This window comes from Biomphalaria glabrata, chromosome 18, assembly GCF_947242115.1.
Source record: "Biomphalaria glabrata chromosome 18, xgBioGlab47.1, whole genome shotgun sequence".
Classification (NCBI taxonomy): Eukaryota; Metazoa; Mollusca; class Gastropoda; family Planorbidae; genus Biomphalaria; species Biomphalaria glabrata.
This window is the reverse complement of record NC_074728.1, coordinates 5285395-5308990: the sequence shown is the minus strand read 5'-3', so window position 1 is coordinate 5308990 and position 23596 is coordinate 5285395. Positions and strand designations below refer to the sequence as shown.

The 23596-nt window shown below is 36.1% G+C and overlaps 1 protein-coding gene across 4 annotated transcripts in view; it reads right to left on the bottom strand.

The window, feature by feature from the left end:
* The window catches only part of LOC106056001 (lysM and putative peptidoglycan-binding domain-containing protein 2-like), a 58007-nt gene extending 35238 nt beyond the window's left edge, over nt 1-22769 (bottom strand). For 2 of the 4 annotated variants that reach the window (XR_001215638.2, XM_013212534.2), the window contains exon 1: nt 22339-22769. Coding sequence is in view for 1 of the 4 variants with exons in the window: in XM_013212534.2 (XP_013067988.2) it covers nt 22339-22533 (195 nt within the window). In the remaining 3 variants the exon portion in view is untranslated. Of the gene's footprint in view, nt 1-6832; nt 6939-22338 lie in introns of those variants that run through there. The other 2 variants (XM_056016752.1, XM_056016753.1) reach the window with 2 other exon arrangements.
* Nucleotides 22770-23596: the final 827 nt, after the last annotated feature.

Genomic DNA, 23596 nt, shown 5'->3' with positions numbered 1-23596 from the left:
ATGTCAATGCTGTTTCTACAATAAAAAACAACAACACATAGACACTGCAGGGCCTTCCTTATGTAATTGAAGGCCCTAGGCGAAGTGAATTTGGTGGCCACTAATGAAATAACAAATTGATGCAAACTGAAAATATAAAATTAAGACAGATAAAAAGGGACGCAATTCATTATAAACCTACCTGTACGATCTAGAGTCTAATTTGAGATTTGAAAGAGAGAGATAGATGTAGGGCCAAAGAGCTCTGCTAATTTGAAACCTGCGGCAGGTTTGGACTAGGAAGTATTTTATCTTCCAATCTGAAGGAACATCCAAAACATGTAAACCATTTTTACAAACAAACAAACTATCATCTATGAAATTCCCCAAGTATCGCAATTTTCACTCTAAATATTTGAGTTTTGTGCGATGCCGACATCAATCGGAGACTCTGGGCGACTGCCTAGTTTGCCTATGCCTAAGCCGTCCCTGGACACTGACACCATTAAGGAAACCAAAACAAACTCATTAACCACGGTTAACGAGGGGTCATGTGGCCAGCGCAACGACCAACCGCCTTTACTTTTCCCCAACTTATGTCAGATACCCATTAGAACAGGTGGACCTTAAGATCCCGAAAGTAAAAATCCCAGTCTTCACCCGGGTTGGAACTCGTCGTCCACCGGTTTGGAAGCCAGGCGCTTTACAACCCAGCCACCGCGCCCCCTAATAATGGAGAATGTTTATATAATTTGCATATTACGCGTGCATAGCAATAAACGCTGTCGTTTGTTACAGGCCTACGGATCTGCTAGATGATAAAATCGATACAACGGTATGGAGGTTGTAGACGTGAATATCAAAGGGACGACATCAGACAATAACATCAAAACACACACGAGTTATCTGAAACCCCGAACGATAAGTCAAATATAACATCGATCTACAGCGTAGATAACATGGTGCAAAAGGTTACAAAATATAGATCTGATTTTTAATTAAGAGATTAGGAGAATATATAAGCAGAAACGCATAACAGTTATGTACATACCCAGTTCTGCCCAGTCAATGAAACCATTCCCAGAACGCATCACCTTCATCAGACTATACAATCGAAAGATCGGTGATGAGACCAAAAGATCCACGTGGATGACTTTGCAGTGTTCTCCCCTTTCTTTTAAGAATTTCTTCTCAACACTGACCAAGCCAGTGGTGCCCAACCTCAAAACCGCGGACCATATCCGACCCCGCGAGACCTGCCCACAACGCATAATGAATTCGAAAGGGCTCAATGGAGAGCCCAATGGAACCGATCAGCTAAGGTTTCATCCTGGGCTGTGGACAACAGTTTCGAGGGGCTAAAGAGCGCTGCGCCAAGGGCCGCACGCGGGCCGCAGGTTGGGCATCACTGATTAAACTATTTCTGTAACAAAGTTTACATATAGTGTTACGGTGGTGTTACAATGTGTGAACAAAAAAAAAAAGTTGTAAGACTTTTTGCTGTTCTACGGCCTCTAACAAGCAAGTGCCTGTTGTTGACAGTCGTGGAGCACCAAAACTGCTGGTAGACAACTAAACCACTCTAGGCGTATTCTATTTTAACTTATGACAACTTGAAACAACTTGAACAAACTTTTGCGTGAATAAACTTTGTTTGTGAAGTAAACTAAATATAGCTTTTATTACTATATATAAACGAATTCAACTTGAGATGAAATGAAATACACTGATATTGAAACAAATCTAACCCACTATAAAAACACGTCTTTACACTCTGGCATCCTGGAGTCGTCTCTCGATCTTAACATAGATTATGACAGAGCCGCTTGTCTTGCATCGTTCTATAAAAATAATAATTAATGCTCTTTTTCTTCTCCGTCTAACAATTAATGCTCCCTTTCTTCATAATCATCTAGGAAACACACAAACAAACCCACTCCAGAGCCATAGTGATCAACTCCTTAGGAAATGATAGCAAAAAAAAAAAGAAAATGACGTGAATTCGTTAAATAATTAGCTGTAGCGCCTCAATGACATCACACACAAAATACACCCAATAGTCACATGCCGTACCCATGCTTTGTTTGCACATTTAGACTAGGCTTATTCCGTGCAATGTATATTCTAGAGCTCATAGTAAGCGGGCCCTTCCTTGAACTGAATAGGATGTATACATTTCGTATATGTACACCACACTTTGAAACCCTACACAGAAAATCCGGAAAGGAAGGAAGCGACACCAGCATTCAACTATTTCAACGAGAGGTGCAAAACAGTTATGGGCCTGGGGTCAAATCAATTTCAGACACACGGATCAGGGCATAAAATTATCCAGCTAAGGCTTCATTCTGAACTGTGGACGGTAGTTTCGAGGGGCTAAAGAGCGCTGCGCCAAGGGCCGCACACGGCACGCGGGCCACAGGTTGGGCATCACTGATTAAACTATTTCTGTAACAAAGTTTACATATAGTGTTACGGTGGTGTTACAATGTGTGAATAAACAACAAAAAAACATTGACGGTAAATGGGACATACGCTATTTCTTCTATTTATAAAACGAACAAGAACAACTATCAAAAGTAAACAAGGTTTCATAAGGTGAACCTGTCTACACAGACATACAATACTCAACGCCGGTACACAAGCACTAGATCAAGGTGGACTAGTTTAGCCCAGTCTTCTGCAGCTTTTTAAAGTCTAATACGTCCAATGGGACATGGGGCATAACCACATGCTCGGCACATTTGTGCGCTTAGAAACAATATTACGTTTTCTTTTATAGCAAGCATTGTTTACAGGGTGTTGATACCTACAAAATGGCGAATCATCGCGTTATATGATAAAAAGTTTGTATCTGTTATTTCTCCAACACTCAATCTCGGATCAAGCTGAAATTTGGCACACTTATTTCTTTTACCTGACAATAGAGAATCAATTTTTCTATAAAAAAACTATTGATAATTAATTATTTTGTTTGGTATCTCGAACTAGGGAAAGAAATTGTACTTGACTGATAAATTGGTAAGAGTTGAATTAGTCCCCTTTATACTTTGTAGAGAGAAAAGTTTGAAACTAACAATAGATAGCTATAAAACTATAGTGGTTAGTGTTTTGGCTTGTGAAGACTTTAGCCCATGAGTTTAAATTCACTCGATCACTTTTTTTTTTACTAAATGCATTTAAAAAGTGATGACCCAGACACCCCTTTCTTTCTCCCCCCACCCCTTACCAAATGGTCCAAACAAGCGATAGGATCATAGTGTATTGAGAAAGCTAAAAGTATTTTTAAAAAATCTTTTTCTTGTTTTATTGTATAACTCTAGACTCCATCCGATTTGAATGAGACTGTCAAGACCTATCATAATTATAGTAGATAAAATTACCATAAGTACGCGTTTTAACAGGAGTCAAGTCATGATAAGGATTACGTCAGGTTACCCTAAATTTACATCTTAATGCAACTACCAAAATGTTAAGGGGGCAGAGCTAAACAGAACATTATGAACATGAGGATACATAGAGAGGGGGAAGGACAAATATTCAGGCGAGTATGAACGATGGGAAATTTATTCTATAGATTAGATCGGATTAAAACGAATGGGAACCTTGGCCACATTTGAAAAAGACTATTTAGATGTGGCGAGGTATTACAAAACAATTGTGTGAATACAATCCTAGCCTTTTTTTTTAAACGTATATTCTCTTTTTACAAGAAGTAAAGTTTCCCCTTGAGGACCCTGCGATCTATAGGGCAGATGATGTTAATTAAGGCCATCTGTTTCTTTGGCCAACTGTTAACGAGCCGGGTGTCATGTGGCCCAGCATAACGTCCAACCGCCTTTACTTTCCCCAATTAAAGTCAGGTACCCTAACCCTAACAGAGTTGGGTGGACTCAGAGGCCGCCCTAAAATCCCTAAATTTTAAAACTGTCTTCACCGAGATTCGAACCCATGGTCCAAGTTTCGGAAGCCAATTACTTAACCACTCGGCCACCGCGTCCCCACCTCCCAACATGTTAGCAAGAACATAAAACGAATTTAGCTTTCTCTTGCCATTACCCCCCTCCCCAATCTATGTTTCTTTGTTTCCAAAGTTTAAAAAAAAGAAACTAATCACATAAGCCCAGCCACAAAGTAGATCTCAATGTATTCAGGACAGATATAAGGCTGAAAGACCACACGAAGCCCAAAGTGCATGTATCTAGTAGACTATGTCCCGTATTTAATTTACAGTGATATATAAAAAAAAAAGTGGCAATTCTGTTTTTATCTTGTTGATCACTCTACTACGCGTTGCACTTTAAGTTCGTTGTCACCCTCTCGCCCCACAACTGAAAATACTTAAAAAGAGTGTGATCCCAGTCCGACACTACCAATTGCACCAGTGATACACATTCTCCATCAAGCTCCACAGACTCCACATTCAAGTATACACGAGTGACTCTCTGCTGAACTACTAACAAATATAAACGTTTCATGGAGGGGAAGGCGACCCAGTTATCTCAACTATTAAGGTTTTGGCGTGGGGGACTGGCTAGTATAGGAATCAATTCGTAGCTAACTAAGTTCTGGTTGCTTGTACCGGGTGTTAGAGGTAAACATTAACAAGGGCATATAGACGATCACGAGTGAAGTCTCTACAACCCGGTTACATTTAGCAATACGTTTTGTTATTTGTGCTATTTGGAACAATAATACTACATTTACAAGGGTGTCAGAAGCAGTAAACGATAAACAATTCTGGGCCAGAAGACTCGACTTCAAAACTGTTTAACTCTTTCTCTCCGTAATTATTTTCCTCGTTCCGATAGAATTATTCATTTTACTCAATACTATTTCACTATCACGTTATGATTTAACTTCAATAATATACATCGAATTATATGGGAATGCATGCTATTTTAAAACAACACAAATAAAAGTTTATAAATTAAATAATCAATCTAGTGTAATTGGGGTCAAATAAACGTTGGCATCGTCGATTAGGAAAGAAAGAGTTAAAATATCATCTTTTCGGGACAGCCTTAGGTGCAATATCATCCACCCAGCCTCCGCTAAAGATATGAGATACTATTACAAAATAGTGCCCTTGAACTGTTAGCAACGCATTATATATGGTAAACATGTGTGGGTCACATCTTTGATCTGAGTAGCCACGTACTACAATACCGCACTCTTCTTTTGTCTTCAGATTCAAGCCGTATTTGTAACTAATACTATTATTATTATCATTCGGTACAATGGGGTTCTCGTGTTTTCTCATGCCCTAAATAACTAACCATAGGTTATCTCCCTTACAAGTTTGGCAAGTTATTTATATCTAATAATAAGCCTAGTTAGCTAGTGGGTTATAGCGCATTAACAAAACAAAAAAAAAATCACCGATATTATTGCTAACTAACTAATAGTGGTATAAGCAGTAAAGAAGGTTATCTCGATAAGTATGGGGGCCACAGATATAAGCACACACAAAGATAACTGTCATGATACAAATGACACGCGCTGTTGTGTTGTCGGGTTTATCTTGTCGAAAGTCCGACTCACACAGAAAGCACAAACATGATGTGTTATCAATATGTGTTATGGTTGAAGAGACAAGTCTCTGTCAGAGAGGCTCTGCGCAAACACGTAGTGTCACTCTCACTGGAACCACAGCGAAGCCAATGGTGAAATAGAAGCAAGGGCGAAAACTGCATAAAAATTTTTTTTAAGATTCATTTATGCACAAAGTTATACAACTGTATTGATCTCGTATAATGTGCCATTCATATAAGACGAGGGAATTTTCTTCTGGTCCCATTAATAACTTCTCTTTAGGGAGAGTGGTGGTCACCAAACATGAGCAGAAGACTCAAAAGTTATAAGCAATAATACACAAAAGAGAACCTAGTGGGATACCCAGAAAGACTAAGATATAAAGGCAAACTTGCTACTGCACATAGTATACCAACGCTACAAATACAGTGAGGGAATGTTCATTAGATCCTATAGTAAATTTCTTTTTTTGGGGAGAGTGGCGGTCAACAAACACGAGCAGAAAACTCAAAAGTTATCAGCAATTATACACAGGCCAGAACCTAATGAAATACACAGAAAGACACAACTATAAAGGCACATTTGCTATTTCACATGCAGTGTAGACTATACACAGTAGAGAACGATTACAAACCACAATATCACAACGTCGGCAACATTTCGCTAAGTATTTGTTCCACACATAGCTAAAACTTCAGAACGAAACCAGCGACGGAACAATTCTAACAAAAAGAGGTTGAGATTTGAAAACGGGTGTCTGTAAAATCGTTGAGAAAAAAAAAATCGCTTTAAGTAGCGAAATGAACTTTACACACTTTCAAACCTACAGGCGCAATTTCTTCTCACAATTATCTTACAATATATCCACGAATGTAAACATCGAAAAAAAAAATCTCATAAGAATAGCCTGCCCTATCTTCATAAACAGTTGAAGCTGGGGCGGGACTGATAGGGTGCAAAAGTGAAACTTTCAGGAAAATAGTTTACTACTATATACTAGGGATTAAAAAAAATGTTTTAATACGTTGAAAAAAAAGTTGTTTTGCTTTTTTTCCACAACTAGATCTAGATCTATCCTCTACTGAATCAACTGACTTCAAAGCCAAGACGATTATGAAACTATAACTAAATCTTTAAATACATCTAAGTAGACTTGAATGTAGGTTAGCCTCTTCTATCACTTATTGTAGAACTCGAATGAACACGAATGTAAATAAATCCCAGTTTCTACCAAATATCCTTAGGAAATTTCATACGAAAATTTAAATCTAATGCTACAATATATAAATCTACATCTATATATATTTAAAAAGCACACAAATATAATAATAATCACACAGAATCATAACACGTCGCTTGATCGTCTGGTCCTTGGAGTTTTAATCGTCGAGCGTTCTCTCCCTTGGTTTTATACACGAGTGGTGAAGCGCGGCGATTTTTTTTTTTTTTTCAAGGTGACTTTCTTTGGCTTAAAAAAAAAATACGCGATTAAGTGTAGAAACACCAGGTTAGCGTTTTAAGACTTGACGATACAAAACATTTTGTGACAAACGGGTTTTCTGTGTCGTTTTCATTCTTTGCAATTAATTTGCTAAGTGTTTTATAGTCCAGTCCCTTAACGAAATGTATCGAACTAGGTCAAACTATGATTGGCCACTTCAAAGAAAGTAGGTCAGCGCCTTTTGTTGAAATGTTTTGGTCAGCAGTGTCAGAGTAGACAGGAAAGCAATGAAATAGAACTTTGCAACTTTGATGTAATTATAATCTATGTAAGCCATAGACAATACAATGGGGAGAGTGCTCAAAGTGGCAATAGTTTAATTAATAATAGTGACATTTGTTTAATTAATTTTGTGTGTGTTTATTTTAAGGCACTTAGTTTAGTCTAGAAGGCGCCATTTTTAGGTATTGGGTTACAGATTATCGATGTGTAGATTTTCGGACAGTTACTGCTAGGCTCTCGACAGGATAACATCCTATTTTGTTACTGACTTAACTGGGGCCCATTCTGAAATAAAGTTCACTATTCTATTCATCACGACTTAACTTAGTTATTATGTAATGATCCTTTTTGTGACGATGTATGCTTCTGGTTCGTGCTCGCATCTGTAATACAACATACAGTACACCCAAGCATGTAAGGATCATTGTCTAGGCACTGTAAAAATACATTAAGTCACAACTCGCACATACATCGGTTACATTATTAAACTACTAGCTTTTACTAACGTCATTTCTATCCCGATTTTTCGTGGAACTTTTTCTCCCATTATCCAAGGTGTACGAACTCCGTTATATTTAGACTTGCTCCTCTAACCAAGCGAGCACAAAAAAAAAAATTTTGTTGTTAGCTTTATCTTTTTGTTGATCAAAGATCGCGTCAATGACATCCCTAAATGGGGGCCTGTTAAGGGTCTAGATATGAGATACCTGGATATTACTACATGCCGTGCTGGAGGTGAGCATGTTCGCCGTTCACATTTCTACTCTGAAGGACTTGCATTTCCTACAGAGACATTGTGCGTGCCTTATGACCACCGGAAAGTTATTACTGCAGTTTTTGTTTTTCGTATGTATAGATAGAGCTAATGGTAAACTTATATATATATATATATATATATATATATATATATATATATATATATATATATATATATATATATATATATAATATTTGTTAAAATACACTTGTATTTTAGTGCGCTAAAAAAACACTATTATGTTTAGAGCACTGTGTTCGACATCGACCATATGAAATAGCAATTCGTTTTTCCCCCCTCATATTTCACTTTAAATTACAACGTGGTCGTTGTATGAATCCGTCTGTTTCTTGACGTGCCCCAAAAAGATTAAACGCTATGTTTTAAACCAGACGAATGGAGTTAAACAAAAAAGCGGCGAAAAATAATAGATATTATAACAACAGTCTGTATGGAGTTTGATCACTGCAGATCTGCAAGCGGTAAAAAGATGAGTAAAATAGATCCCCCCCCCCACACTCACACATACACACACACTTTTTTCCTCACTTTTCACTGGTGTTGTAACGCGAATTAAAATATCGTCTATTAAAGTTGTGACGCGATTACAAAAACAAAAATTCGACCGATTTCCCTCGCCGAAAGCAATATTGAGTGAACAGTTTTAGAGATCTCATCGTTGAGATCTTACGACACTGAAACTAATACATTAAAATAAAAGGAACGAAAAAAAAAATCAAGGTTACAAAGACAGTTTGTGTGGAGACACAAACTCAAAATCGGCCCCTGAAGTGATCCACAACAAAAAAAAAAGGGCAGGTTTCAATATTTTCAGAAAGAACAACAGAATGAAATTCTATCAAAGACAAATGACAGAGAAGAATGGAGAAAGAAAGTAGACGGATCTTATGTGGTGCCCCAGCGGTCTACAGACGAAAGGATAGAGGAAAGTTAATGTGAAGTTGGATGTGAACCTAGCCTAACTAATGTCTTATAATGAATATCTAATTGTTTTGTAATGGGACAATCTCTTATTCCTCAAGAGAGAAACATTTCCGTAAAAAAAAAATTCCTTTAGTTTAGTATTTTATTGATACTAATCCATCCTGCAATTCACGCGATAATATGAAAAACTACTTATCAATTGTTATTTTAAATTATGTCCAACTTATATGTATACTAAATAGATTTTTTCTCTTTAAAAAAAGTAAACATTTTGTGTGTGTGTGTGTGTAAATGTAGTAGTTAGTATAACATAACTTAACTAAGCAGTACAAATGTAATTAAAAAAATTTTGACAAAAAATCTAAAACCGTTTGCATTTATGTGTTAAAAATATGGTAAATTGTGATCTTCCCTACTAAGGAGCCTCCCGTGTTTGTTACTATTAATAATGAATAGTTGTAAAAGTGGTGTATTTTTATGAAAAAAACTGCTTGCATAGGTGATTTAAAAAATTAGATTTTTCGCTTTCAGAAAAGAAAAAAGTAGCCGTTGAATAGTCTAAAATATCATGATGTCGGATTTTCACTATCTTTTCTAGATTACGAGATCTAAACGGGACGGACGGACAGACGGACGCACAGACATTCCACACAAAACTAATAGTGTCTTTTCCACTTTCGGGGGCCGCTAAAAATGGAAATGTCATTGAAATATTGACGAGCATACGAAAAAAAAAAAAGATTAAAAACAAGCAGGTATTAAAAAATCTTTAAATATATATATATATATATATATATATATATATATATATATATATATATATATATATATATATAAGGGAAATAACTTCACACTTACAACTATATCTCTTAATGATGTACACGTTATTTCCTTAATTCGATTCAAACAAATAAATTCATTACCAGTAATTAATTGACTCTCTGGCTAATTTTGTTTATTTAACTGTGTTTATCGATTCATGTCTTGTCTATGCCAATTAATCATTTTAGCAAAAGTTGTAACTTGATCCGAGAATGGGTGTGTACTAACTTTTTACCAGACAGACAGAGTGAGTTAATATAAAGCTCTGTAATAAGTGTTATCCTTTGTCACTCTCCTGCAAGGCACTACCTTAGCGTGGACATGGTGAGGGGGCCGCCCGCCTTGTCTTCGGCTAAGCCGTGACCTGCTTTTGCTTTTACGCTACAGCCCATGCTGCTAGCATTATAACATTAATTTCAACCCGTACAATTTTGTTAAATTAAAAAAAAAAAAAAGAGGAGTAGGAGGAATATCATGTCAGGTAGTATAAGTGTCAAGGTCAAGGTGGTTTAAATTGTATAAACAATTAAAAACATGATTACATTACGAAAGTACATTTCAAATTACAAAGAAGCGCAAGAGGGTTAGAAATAAGCAGGGGTCTCTCCAATAGAGGGTTCTGGTTCTTTATTGTCTAGTAGTAATTATAGAAGCTAATTTTTAGAGAAGGCATATACACACGACAATACAATAAGCGGGGTCAGTCAATAAGATTCAAACTTCATGTTTAATAGTTTAAGCTCTTCACCTTAATAGCATTTCCCAGCATACATTGCAATGAGGTGGTTCCGAATCTCTGACCTACTTTATAAAAAGTCACGTGACTGTGGTCTTATACATGGCAATATCTTCCTATGATAAGATGTAGATCTAGATTTAGTGCTAGCCTAGATCTAGTAGACCTACTAAATATAATCATAAAAATTAGTGAATTACTTAAAGATGTCTAGATCTAGACTATTTTCATGTTTAAATTACAATGAAATCAATGAGGTCATTAATGTAAACAACACACCCATGTGACTGAGAAGAGATTCGGAACTACCCCATTTGGGTCATCCAATTTAACTTCTAAAAATTCCAAAACGTATATGAGATGTTCACGATAAACTTAACTAGATCAGAGTCGCTAAATTGAACTTCATTGTCAACTAAATAACATTGACAAATAGAAGAGCTGAAAATTTTGATTCTGTAGTACTAAAGAGTGTGGATCTATTATCCTGTTCTTCAACAATTACTATATTTTTGTACATCAGATTAGATAAATTAAAAAAGCTTCACTGTATGTATACTGTGCATGAAATTGATTTAATACACTAATTCTATTTCGACATGTAACTAATCTAAGCTTTGCTCCAAAACAAAAAGACATCCTACGCGCCTGTACCGCAGGAGCCTCATAATTTAACTTCGTCTACGTGCGACCCTGTTCTCAGCAGACGATCATTGCCGGTATATCTCGACCTTCCATTTTAGCACTACTCGCCTATCGTTACGTACTTGTGTCGCTCTCCTGTATATAAGATCTATTTGTTCAAACAACGTGCCCCCCCCCCCCCCCCAAGTTCACTGACTGGTTTCTATTTTTAATAACGAAGGCCATTTCTTGAGATAGTGCCAGTTCTGATACAAAAAGACAAGAGGGGAGGGAGAAATAGGCTTTTCTTGTGTTCAATGTCCACTGATAATAACAAAAAATGCATATAAGTTGACACGAAATATGGCGCAGAGTAACAAACAGCAATATTGACAAGCTTCGGGCATGCCAAAAACAAAACAAACAAAAAAACACTTGCGAAACTTGCGACATAGAATGGATGTTAGATGGCCAATAAATTATCTGCGAACAACAACCCAGCAAATACAGTTGTGAAAAACAACCCAGCAAATACAGTTGTGAAAAACAACCCAGCAAATACAGTTGTGAAAAACAACCCAGCAAATACAGTTGTGAAAAACAACCCAGCAAATACAGTTGTGAAAAACAACCCAGCAAATACAGTTGTGAAAAACAACCCAGCAAATACAGTTGTGAAAAACAACCCAGCAAATACAGTTGTGAAAAACAACCCAGCAAATACAGTTGTGAAAAACAACCCAGCAAATACAGTTGTGAAAAACAACCCAGCAAATACAGTTGTGAAAAACAACCCAGCAAATACGAATGCAGCAAGAAATCAAAAGACGCCAAATGGAGGTTGGCTTGGACATAACAGTCTCAAAAGCAACTGAAAATATTGCACTACAGGCTCTAGACTGGAACCCACAGGGGGGAAGGGATGAGTGACGAAAGCTAACATAGAAGAGATCAGCAGAACAAGAAGTAAAGACGGCAGGGTGGGCATGGACCCAAATGAAGAGTATTGCCCAGAGAAAGCGGCTTTACGCTCCACTGGGAGTCAAAATGATTAAGTAAGTATAGTTATTTATTTATTTATATAATTTGGCGCCTTACTCAGAAAGAGTTATTCATGTTATTGTTTTTTTTTTTCTGTTGTTGTTTTTTTTACAAAACATTCAAGAAATTTGCCTCGCACGAGGTAACAAAACTGAAACAAAAATACGTCCGCCAGAAAAAAATAAGTTTTAGCGTTCACATGGTCATCATGGCATAAAAAGTAACTTAGCATTTCATAACACAATAATACTTTGACCAATTGGTACACATTTCTAAGTGTTAGGGCATTAGGGCGCAGACAAGTACTCGGGATAAAAGGGGAATTGTATACAGGAAAATATGGTTAATATGCACACTTTCGTTTTCCTCATATAAAACAGCATTTTGTTGGTTATACTTTCAGTAGTATCGTGGGCGCACTACAATGGCGGTCGTCTTTGAATACTTAGGGTGGTCTGTCTTCTGGGGCATGATATTGTAGACCACATAATTAGCTTTTTTAAAAAGCACAGAGGGCTCATGAAAAATTCAATCCGCAATAATTAAAAACGTCTAACTGTTAGTGATTTAATTTTCCACTTACTTGTGGGTTCTACCTTGACTGATAACTGTTACTAGTAAGCTTTAGTAAGGTTTACCTTGCAAAGATGCCTGTACCATTTTGTAGGTAGAAACAAGAGATGCGGGAGCAGAACTAATACTACTCTGATATGTACAAACGAAAGAAATATATACCGTGGCTTCTGACCCCATGTCGAGGATTCCGCTTCTGAGCAACGAGTTTGTCACAAAAGCGGTACATGAAAGCAAAAATTTAAAAAAAGGAAAATGCCTCACACTTGGCCTTTGACCGACAGCTCTACCTCCCCGCGACAACTTCTCAGAGACAGGAAATGGGAAAAATTTAGAAAAATTGTAAGTTTCCGTGGTATTCAACTAAATCGCCCACGTCTTATATATATTATATAACGCGTATGTGCTTTAAGAAATAAACATTATTATTATAGCTACTTTCATGCTTATAGCATGCTCAGAGCGCTTTGGTCCAATCTCATTTGTGGACCAGTTGGGGGGAGGGGGGGTTAATCTAGGAGTTGGTTTTCCGTGCTGCCTTTAGGCGCTCAGTAAACGCAACTCTGCCCGAGTCGGGAGTCGAACCTCGAGCCCCCTTCTAGGTAGCCAAGACAAGCCAAGTTCAAGCGCACTTAGCCTCTCGACCACGCTTTCACTAAACATGGGACAGGATCATGAAGGTGACAACAAATAGAGATACCGAAGAGTGCACACCTTTAGTGACGATATTTGTTATGCAAGAGAGAATAGATTCCGATATAGTAACAGGACAGCGACAACAATAAAAAATCGGCTAATCTCTAGACAATTTCAAACAGAAATACAAGTGTCACCTGACAAAATGACACACAACTGTAACAAATAAAATAATGTGATTTAAAGCTGTCACAAAGTGACATTAAGCCATCATGTGACAGACTAAGACCTGACGTGTCCCTCCCTCGGAATCACGAGGTGTTCACTAAGACCTAGATCTATATCGACTTACAAACTTCACCCGGTGTTGTGTATTTTTACCCATCGATTGTTTCTCGGCTAGTAAAAAAAAACAAGTTTGCTTAGTTCTGGAATCTTATTTTTAAAAATAGATTTAGAAAATAAAAGTATAGTCTTCAGTCGTGTGGAGGTGCCTATTGCACACATGCAACTACATTCCATTTATTGTTCTGGAAGGGATCTCTGTTCTGGTAACAAACATTTTACATTACAATTGCATTTTTTGATTTTTAAAAATTCGATAAATGCATAATTAATCTTCAAACCAAGCCAAAAAAAAAAAGTAAAAGAAGATAGGTACAGAAAATGTATTTACAAAACCGAAACAAAAACAGAACTTAATGACTATTTTGCCATATGGCCAGAATACATTTTTTTACTGGATCTTATTCTTTCTCATCCTGATGAAGCTACAAAGTCATGTGAGCATTGTGCTGTATGCTGGGGGTCGTTTCGCCAGGTCATGTTGAGTTCTACCTGCTGCATGTTCACCGTCAACGGTCATGCAAAACTTAACCAATGATATACCGGGAAATCAATTTTTAAAAACCTTTTTTACAAGGCTTATATAAACTCCTTCTGTCTGGTAAAATGTTTTTTTCACGTTCCATCTCCGACAACCAATCTGGGATCAAAGTGAACATTTGCACAGTTATTTCCTTTACCTGACAACACAGGAATCAATAATGGTAATAATAATAAAACAATTAGTTAATTAGCTATTGGTCATTAATTATTTTGATTGATATCTCGAACAAAGGAAAGAAACTGTACTTGGCTGAAGCTGTGATTTGAGCTGAACTAGTCCCCTTTATAGGTCATCGTCTGAGTGAAAACAAACATGATACGACGAGACTATAGAAAGAATACATAACTATTCAATCTTCTATGTTCATAGCGGAGTGGTTACAATGTCGGCTCGAGGAATGAGTTCGAAATCAGGTCATTCTCCCATTTTGTTTTATAAATGCTTTTTTTTTTAATTGTTAGTCTAGATTTATTACAAATTTAACTATATGGCTGATCCAAACTTATTGATACAACTATGTTTAATATAATCTTTGTTGTGTTTTTTTTAAGTATTTTTTCTTGTTCTAAATTTATGTTTCAGCCCTAGTATAAAACAGTAAATATTTCCCTATAAAGTTAGTAATTTGAGAGAAATACATTCCTATTTGTTGTGAAGTCCTCGCTGGAAGACCGGGACGAAACATAAATCACTCGCATGGCATGTCCAAGACTTTCCAATCAACTGGCGATGACTAACGAGATGCTGAGAGGATCAGACTGAAAACTTTGTGAAGAATGCCGACTGTCTAGAGAGATTTATTTCCAGTCTACCATGTCCCTTCAACCCAAAGATCTTTGTAGCAGTGGGAAACGAGTTCAGAGTTATTAATGTTTTATGTATGTTTATTGCGAAGGTTTGAGTTAAACCAACTGGTCATATGCGTACATGTCCTTGAATAAAAAAAAAGTGGGCGTGGCTGGTCCGCACTTGGGGTCATGCCAACGGCGTCATTTAATGCATAACAAATAGCTTTAAGTTGATTTATTATTAACATAATGCCACATCCTTTGTATATACATGCATACAAACGTTTGCAATTTAATGGACTTCGAACCCACACCCAACGAATACTTTTCTGTTTTAGTTACAGTCAACGCCCAGGAATACTTCTGAACACCAACAGTTTAGCTGTAACGTTGACAATTCGATGTATTCAGCAAAATGATTAAGATTACGCTCGGTTAGCGGGAAAACAAATAGCGTCTGCTTTATCCTTGGGAATTCAATTTGAATTTTTAACCAATCGTATCGCAGACAAAACAATACAGACACACACACAAAAACGCAAAACTTAATTATTCACACACACACAATACACCAACAATGTAAGGATAAATATGGAGATTTACCTAAAAAAATATTACTTAAAAAAAAAAAAAGCTTATATAAAGGGAAGAACCACTAATTACTGCTATTTATCTGAAAATGGCCGGGTTTAGCTCCCTTTCTGCCACATAAAACAAAAATTAATTAATTAGTACTAATTGATTAACGAATTGGTTAATTTTTGAATTGATGTGTGTATTCTCATCGACTATGAATAATTATGTAAAACTTGATCCGATAATGGGAAGTGATTAAAAAAAACGTGTCAAAACGTAAAAAGGGGATTAAATCCATAGAAACAACATCTCTCGTTGACTAGCAGTTATTCCCCGTATTTCGATATCAAACAAAATAATTAATCACCGATAATTAATACTTTTTTTCTTTTTTATTGATTGATGAAGATTCATGTCTTGTCAGGTACAATGAATAATTGTGCAAAGTTTCAACTTGATCCGAGAATGGGGAAATGGGAGAAAAAATATGTTCCAACTTTTTATCAGATAGACAGGCTGATGGGTGCTGCAACGGTGAATGACACACAAAACACACGATGTCAGCATTGTCAAAGTTCCTGAAAGTAACTTTATTTCATAAAGAGTCAACTTAAAGGAAAACATTTAATTATTTTGAAATTTTCCATAAGATCGTGTGGCATGGTTCTAGACATGAGTGGAAGCGTAGAAATAGCTAAAATAGAAAAAGAAATAGAAGCTTCCCATGAGACCAGAAAATGTCAGAAAACGTCTCAAGACGGTTGACAACAATAATAACAACAAAAAAGGTTGAGAGGACTGTGATACACCCCTCAGCTCTCCCTCATTACCCTCCCTAAAACGATTACAAAACATTGTGAAATTTGCATTTATGCTCGAGGCAGTGACCTCTCTTTCACCCTTATTTTCTGATCACGTGATTGGGCCCCCTGCCAAAAAAAAAAAAAACTATTTAAACAACATGTCATCGGCCTTCCACCACAATCCTCTTGTTAGAATAGCGATAAGTAACCAAAGGACAATTAAGTCACTGAACTCGTCACTAGTGACAAGAAATATTTAAAAACGTTAACACGGTGACGTCTGCGCAGGTTACCCCGCCCCGTTTTACTGCTCTACCAGATCTCTGAAATGTCTCTTAATAATGCTCAGGTTCCGGCACTCGTGAACTCCAATGAAATCAGCTTTGAAGGCAGTAATGTTTGTGACAGTTCTTGAAAAAAAAAAACAAAAAAAAAACGAGTACTCTCTCAAAATATGTAGGTCGCAGCTGGGACTGCATAGCCACGTGACATGCTGCACTCCTTACCTATCTTAGTCATTTTGTCATCATATTGGTAATTTGGGTTGACCGTTGACCTTTATTTCGGATGAAATTTGTTTAGCGCTGCTTTCGTTCTTATGGCATGCTCGATGCACTATGGTCCAGGCACAATCGACATTGAATAATGTGCAAAGTTTCCATTTAATCCGAGAACGGGAAGTGGGAGAAATAACGTGTAAAACATTCCACCCCAGACAGACAGACGGAATGACTTGATAATACGCTCGGGTTAGAAAAAAAACAACTGTAATTTCTGTTAATTAAAACTCACTTTTTTAATTTCATTATCTGGGACTTAAGTGAACCAATTCTGTCTAATGTTTGCATAACCTAGTTAGGCCTAATATCATCTATGTGTAGGCAACCTTGGATCTACGCAAGAAGAGGCAGTCAATGGTGTTAAATATAAAACGAAGCTTACAAGCTAACAAGTAACAAGACCTACACATATAACAAGCCCAAACCGTTATACAAACTCAGATGACGTTTAATATGGTAAAGGCCACAGTGGAGTCTCTTGTCTGTGATATCACGTTATCCCCTGAAATCCTAACACTAACTGAGACTATATTAACATAAATAATCTCTAACCCAACTCAGTCGTGACTTCACTAAATGTCACGTTCAAAGTCTGTCCACTATGGTGCGTCTCTGTACGAACTAATATCACTAAATAAGTGTTTCACAGTGTACAAGTCAACTGAAACTATTTACTATGAGATGAAACGGGTGTTGAAGGCAAAACATTCAGCTCAACTGTCAGGGACGACAACAAGTGACACAAAGGGAGAGACGTTAGCGCACGAAAACCTTCACAGATCATCGTAACTATCATCATCATCATCATCATCATTGAATAAATGATAACAGAGTTGTCGATCACCTTTTTCTTCTCCATTCTCACGATTTTAAAGTTAAATATTTTTAAAAAATTAAAACAAGAAAAACATTTAAAAAAATAATTAAAAAAAAAAAAGCTTAGATAAAGTGTAATTGTATCAATTAGTTTGGATCAGCCATGCAATTATTTTTTTTTTTAGCTTTTAGCTTTCTCAATGCGCTATGATCCTATCAATTGTCTGGACCAGTTGGGGGGGGGGGGGGTAGAAAGGGGAGTATCTTGGTGAATGTTTGCATGAAAGTCCTCAAGGGGACTAATTAAACTTATACTACCACATCAGTCAAGTACGATTTCTTCACTTGTTCAGCTTAATCCGATATTGGGTGTGGGAGAAAAAATGTGTACAAATTTTTTTGCCAGACTGACAGAATGAGTTGATATAAGCGTTGTAAAAAAAAAAAAAAAAAAAAAAAACTCGCTTATGTTGAGTGAAATGCATCAATTATTTTAATTTTCCTGTCACCATAGAAAATTCAGTGTTCACAAGTTGGCTAAAGAAAATATCTCCAGTCTATCCGAGGTGACACTGAAGAACTGGGAGGCAGCAGAAAACTGAATTGTGCCATTGTGTAAATTCAGATTCACAGTCTATTTGTAGAGAGAATGTGTATATCTCTATACCACACTATCTCCACGTGTCCACAAAAGTATCGATACAAAGTCAATCCGGCTAAGATGAAAAGAAAAGACGTAAATGGCAAGAGCTATTCGTTGTTTTGTTGTTGTTTTTTTATTATAATGCAATTACATGTAAGCATACAAATAATTAATCAACAGATGCGTTCTTAGTACTCTGCAAATACACAAGCCATAAATGACAGAGGAGATAACCCAATCAATAATTAAAGGGATCCGAAGTTACGCCCCCTGAATACTCCACATTTCACATAGACGTGAATTACATTTAGATTTATTACGAGGAGGAGGAGGATGAGACACTTGAAAAATTGTGTCACATGAGTCAAGCAGGTCATTGTCCTGTTAGAAAAAAATTAACAAATATTCATAGACTATTATACATTCTGTGAGATGTTTTTATTGTTTTGATGTTGCCTCTAGATACAAGACAGACTAAATTAAAATCATAAACATTGTGCATGTAGGGTCAAGTGACAAAGTGGTCAAGCACTTAGCTGGTTAAGGTGAATGCCAGAATGCTGGGATTTTAAATTAAACATTTTTGGGATTCCCTGAGTCTAATCGAGACCAATCGCCATCGAAGGCCTGATCACTGACCTGTGGCATGGCATGAGAGCCACGGGCATCGACTAAAGTATGTGGGAGACCAGGCAGCATGGAGACAGACTGTACGTGCTGGTACGAACTTTGCTGAGAGCAAAAGAAACGAAGCTGCATCAGTCAAGAGAAATAAAAAGAATGCTGCCCTGTCAGCTAGCCCTAGGACAGATGCCTATAGATGCACGAAATGTGGCAAACTCTGCCGCTCCAGAACTAGCTTGATCAGTCACCTCAGATTCTGCCCTGTCTCAAGACAAAACCAAAGCCAGTGACTCATCTGGGCGCATCCAATGTCTTCCGAGACAGAAGGAGCCATAAAGACAGGGAAAGTAAAGTCAGCTGGCTAATATGATGGTCACATGACACTGTTGTTACCCATTTGCCACTAACACAAATGAGCTTAATTTGATGCTACACAATAAACCACTAGATCTAGGTGTGAAGTTCAACAATTCTATCTAATATTAAGTGGAAAAATATTATGGGTGAGTTGAGTGTAAGAGCACTTGGTTTTTAAACCCAGAATCCTCTCTCAACATCTCTAGCAAAACAAAAATGAATTAAGTAAAGCCGGTTCTTTCACAAACACCTACAAGACATCTCAGTCTGAAAAAACTAGAAAAAAAATCATAACTTTAGAAATCAACTCCTACTGTTTAATGCAAAGTACTACAATATGACAAAGAAAATCTTCAATGGGTCGTTATTAGCTTAAACCTATTCACAATCTACTATAATACAACAGGCAATAAAAGAATGACTTATATAATTAATATATCAAGTGACCTTGAAAATAAATGCTTTACAAGTTATCATCTTTCAATATAGATCTTCACAGGGTTAGTTCCCATTTTCTTTCTTGTTAGCTTTGCAATATGACTTGACTTAAGAGGTTCACTGGCCTAGATAAGCGTAGGCCACTCTTAAGATATCAGTAAAGATAATAAATTTTTCTAAGTAACCAAATATCCATACTCTTGTCCTATGTGCTCAATTAAACAGTATTGGTCTAATGAATCATTGAAAATGTTTCAAGGTTGCTATTTCTTTCTCTAGTTATTTAATTTTACTTTGAAGCTTCTAACACTAATTAACATTTTTTAAAAAATTACAATTGAAAAATCATTGAGCATAAAAACAACATTTTCCTTCAAAAACATGTTGTGCATATTTTCATGATATATACAATTCAAATTTATAGATGAGTCACTGTTTAATTTTATTTTTTGGTAATTCAATATTGAGAGTTATGGATTGTGTTAGTTGTCATTATAATTGTATTCATGTCACCAGCGCTTGTCAACAACAAATATTAAATAAACGTATATTATAAATTTCAATTTACATACATTATCTGATGACTTTTTTGTTATACTGAAGAAACTATTATAAACTACTTTTAGAACAGTGAGCAAGCTAGACTAATCTATATTTAAAAAATGTATACAACTCGTATGCCCATTTAAAAAATGTAATGTTTTTGTTTTACAAGTTTCGTACATTCTTTTCGATATGAAGATTATGATGTCCTTGCTCACATCTCCTGTAGGACAGCAGGAGATGACAGCAGCTGAGGTTTTAACTAGGGGCCATTGACAACATCTAAACTGCATACCACTTGACCAAGCAGCCAATCGTGTCTACTGTATAACTTAAATAACATATACTGTTTAAGAAGAGGTTAACAATAGTGAAGATATGTTTGCTGAGAACAGGAGAACGAAGAAAAAGCTGAAAATCAGAGATCTGAAATATCCCAAGATCAGCACAGTGATCTGTGTATTTACTTTTTTATCTTACATATTTGTGATACCATCAGCAGAAATAGTATGTGGAAAATGATGAAGTTTTGATCTCCAGCAAATTCATCCCAATAGCCAGTCAACAAAACGGAAGAGCATCGGTCAAAGTACCAGACAACAATTATAAATCTAAGCTAGTTCAAATGATTCAAATAAATAATTATGTCCACTACAATTGTGCACTAACCCTATAATGCCCAGTGCATCAATGCTTACAAATTTCGTACATAAAAACCAGAAAGTCATCCAAATAAAATACATGAAAAAAAAATTACTAAATCCACAAGCAGTCAAGAACACATTTTAAAATACTTGTTATATATGGAGTGTGTGTGTGTGTATTAGGTTATAAGTAATTTTTAAAATGATTGATGGAATGTATGGTGTATAAAAAAAGCAAAATGCTGATGAAATGGAAGATTGAGACGGACCCACATGTGAATATTGAATGCTAAGATCAATAGCTTTTTAAAGAGTTGAGATATATTTTTAAATCTTGTGATTTAATTTGTATTTTGTTATTTGTATATCTGAGAATGAAAGCCTGTATATAATATATTTGTTCAAAAAAGAGTTTATTTTGTTCATAAAAAAGTTTGGAGCTCTTCTAAATTGGTATGAGAATTAAGTGATATACCTACATGATAGAGATGGATTTAACAGTCTGGAGCTAAAACCCAACAATATATATTCTTAAACATTTTTTTTATTATCATTATGTTTTAGCAGGTGACCGTGCCCTAATTGCTAAGATCTCCAGTTACCATGGCCTCAAGGTGGTGCCTTGGTGGAACCATCTTTTAATGGAACCAGATTACCCAGGGATGCTAGGAATCAGTGTATTCAATTCACAATATATCTGAGTTTGAAAATCCTCCCTGTGCACCCAAATAGTTTCCAAAATGTGTTTTTACATTAAATATTACACTATTATCTCATGTTATGATGTCAAATGTTAAAATGCAGGGGCCCCTTAAAGAGGTCAAGCCTAGATCTAACTTTAGAGACTTTAGATATTACTTAAATTAGATATAGTAATATAGATCTAGACATTCTAGATTATTTCTACATCTAATTTGAAGTTTTCTAATAATAATAAAACTTTTATTACAATGGATAATGGATTCAAGGAATCAAGCCATTAGCCTGATGATTAGGTATTCATCATTGATGAAATTAAAGGCATTATGTTGTCATTATGTTTGTATTATTAATAAAACTAATAAGCTGCCAAATTATTGACCTGAAAAAGCCGGGCCACCATAATTTAAATAACACACTTCTTTACATAAGTAATTAGGAATTAGGATCTAGATAACTAGATATCTAATGTAGATCTAGACTTGATTCTAGCTATGCTAAGTCTTACTCTACTCTAAGTCTAAGTAAATAAGATAAGAATTTGATCAATATCATTTATCATGTCTTAGTTAGAATAAGTGACTTACTGTTACTCCATATTTTAACGCTATGCCCATCAAAGTATCCGTTCTGTTGACTTTTCTATATATAAACTTTCGAGTGACTGGTGCTGACTTTTTTATTATCGCGGTTGAAGGAGCCGTTCCGTAACCCATCTGAGTACGGAATGAGCTAGTTAAGCCCTGTCTCTCTTCGTCTTCAGAACTGTAATCCGCCGCCATATTTCAACACAATTAATGAGATTCTATACTAGTCTATAGCACCAAAAACAGAAAGTTCTTTAAAAACCCATTCCTTAATTAGAATAAACAATAGCCAGATCTCTAATTCTTTATGCTGTATTGATCCAACTGCGTGGTAAGATAAGCAGATCCGAGATATTTGTAATTATTTGTCACAGTTACGGATGTGATAAACATGAATTTATTTATAAAGTGTTGATAAAAAATTACTTTCGAAATCGTGTTTTCCGCTTCCGGTTAAAATTAACATTTCACTATCTTGTATAGGTCAGTTGAATTGGAGATTGTGGTGAAAAATAGAATCAAAGGTAAAGAAGCTTGTATAAAACTTTTCTTTTGCTTCAAAAATTGGTAGCCTCCCTTTGTCAGTGCATGTATTAAGTTCTTTATTTTCATTCAGTTATCAAGTTTTGACTTTGGATGATTGCCTGATCTTGTGGTATGCGATCTGAACTTTCATCTCTATGGTCCCGGTTTCCAAACTTGCTTTCCCCGCTATCCGCCGCCGTCTTGCGGAAGGTTTGGGCCAGGATGTAATAATCTTTGATTCTGAAGGAACACCCGAAACATCTAAAATGGACAATCCTTTTGTTTACTTGTAAACAACTGATGTACTGCTTTTTTTAAGGAAAAAACAAAGCTTATATCAATTCATTTTGTCTGTCTGACTAGGTTATTTTCCCGCACCCATTCTCGGACCAAGTTTTGTAATTAATTATTTGTAAATGGGAAACCAACAAGGAAATTAATCCTTCATTACTAACAGATTCGGATAAATATGCATGATTTCGTCCCCTTAGATAATTGAACACGATATTCCTCCCACACCAATGTTTGTAAATGTTTGTTTGTAAATTTTATATGTTTCGGATGTTCCTTCAGAGTTGAAAAACCCGGGACCATCGATATGTCCACACGACAGTCCAGCGCGCAAACCACACGACCAGACAGCCACCCGTTGTCGGATCAAATTTACTTAACAAAATATGATTCAACTTTTAAAAAAAAATAAACAATTCATCAATTAATTGATTATTTAGTT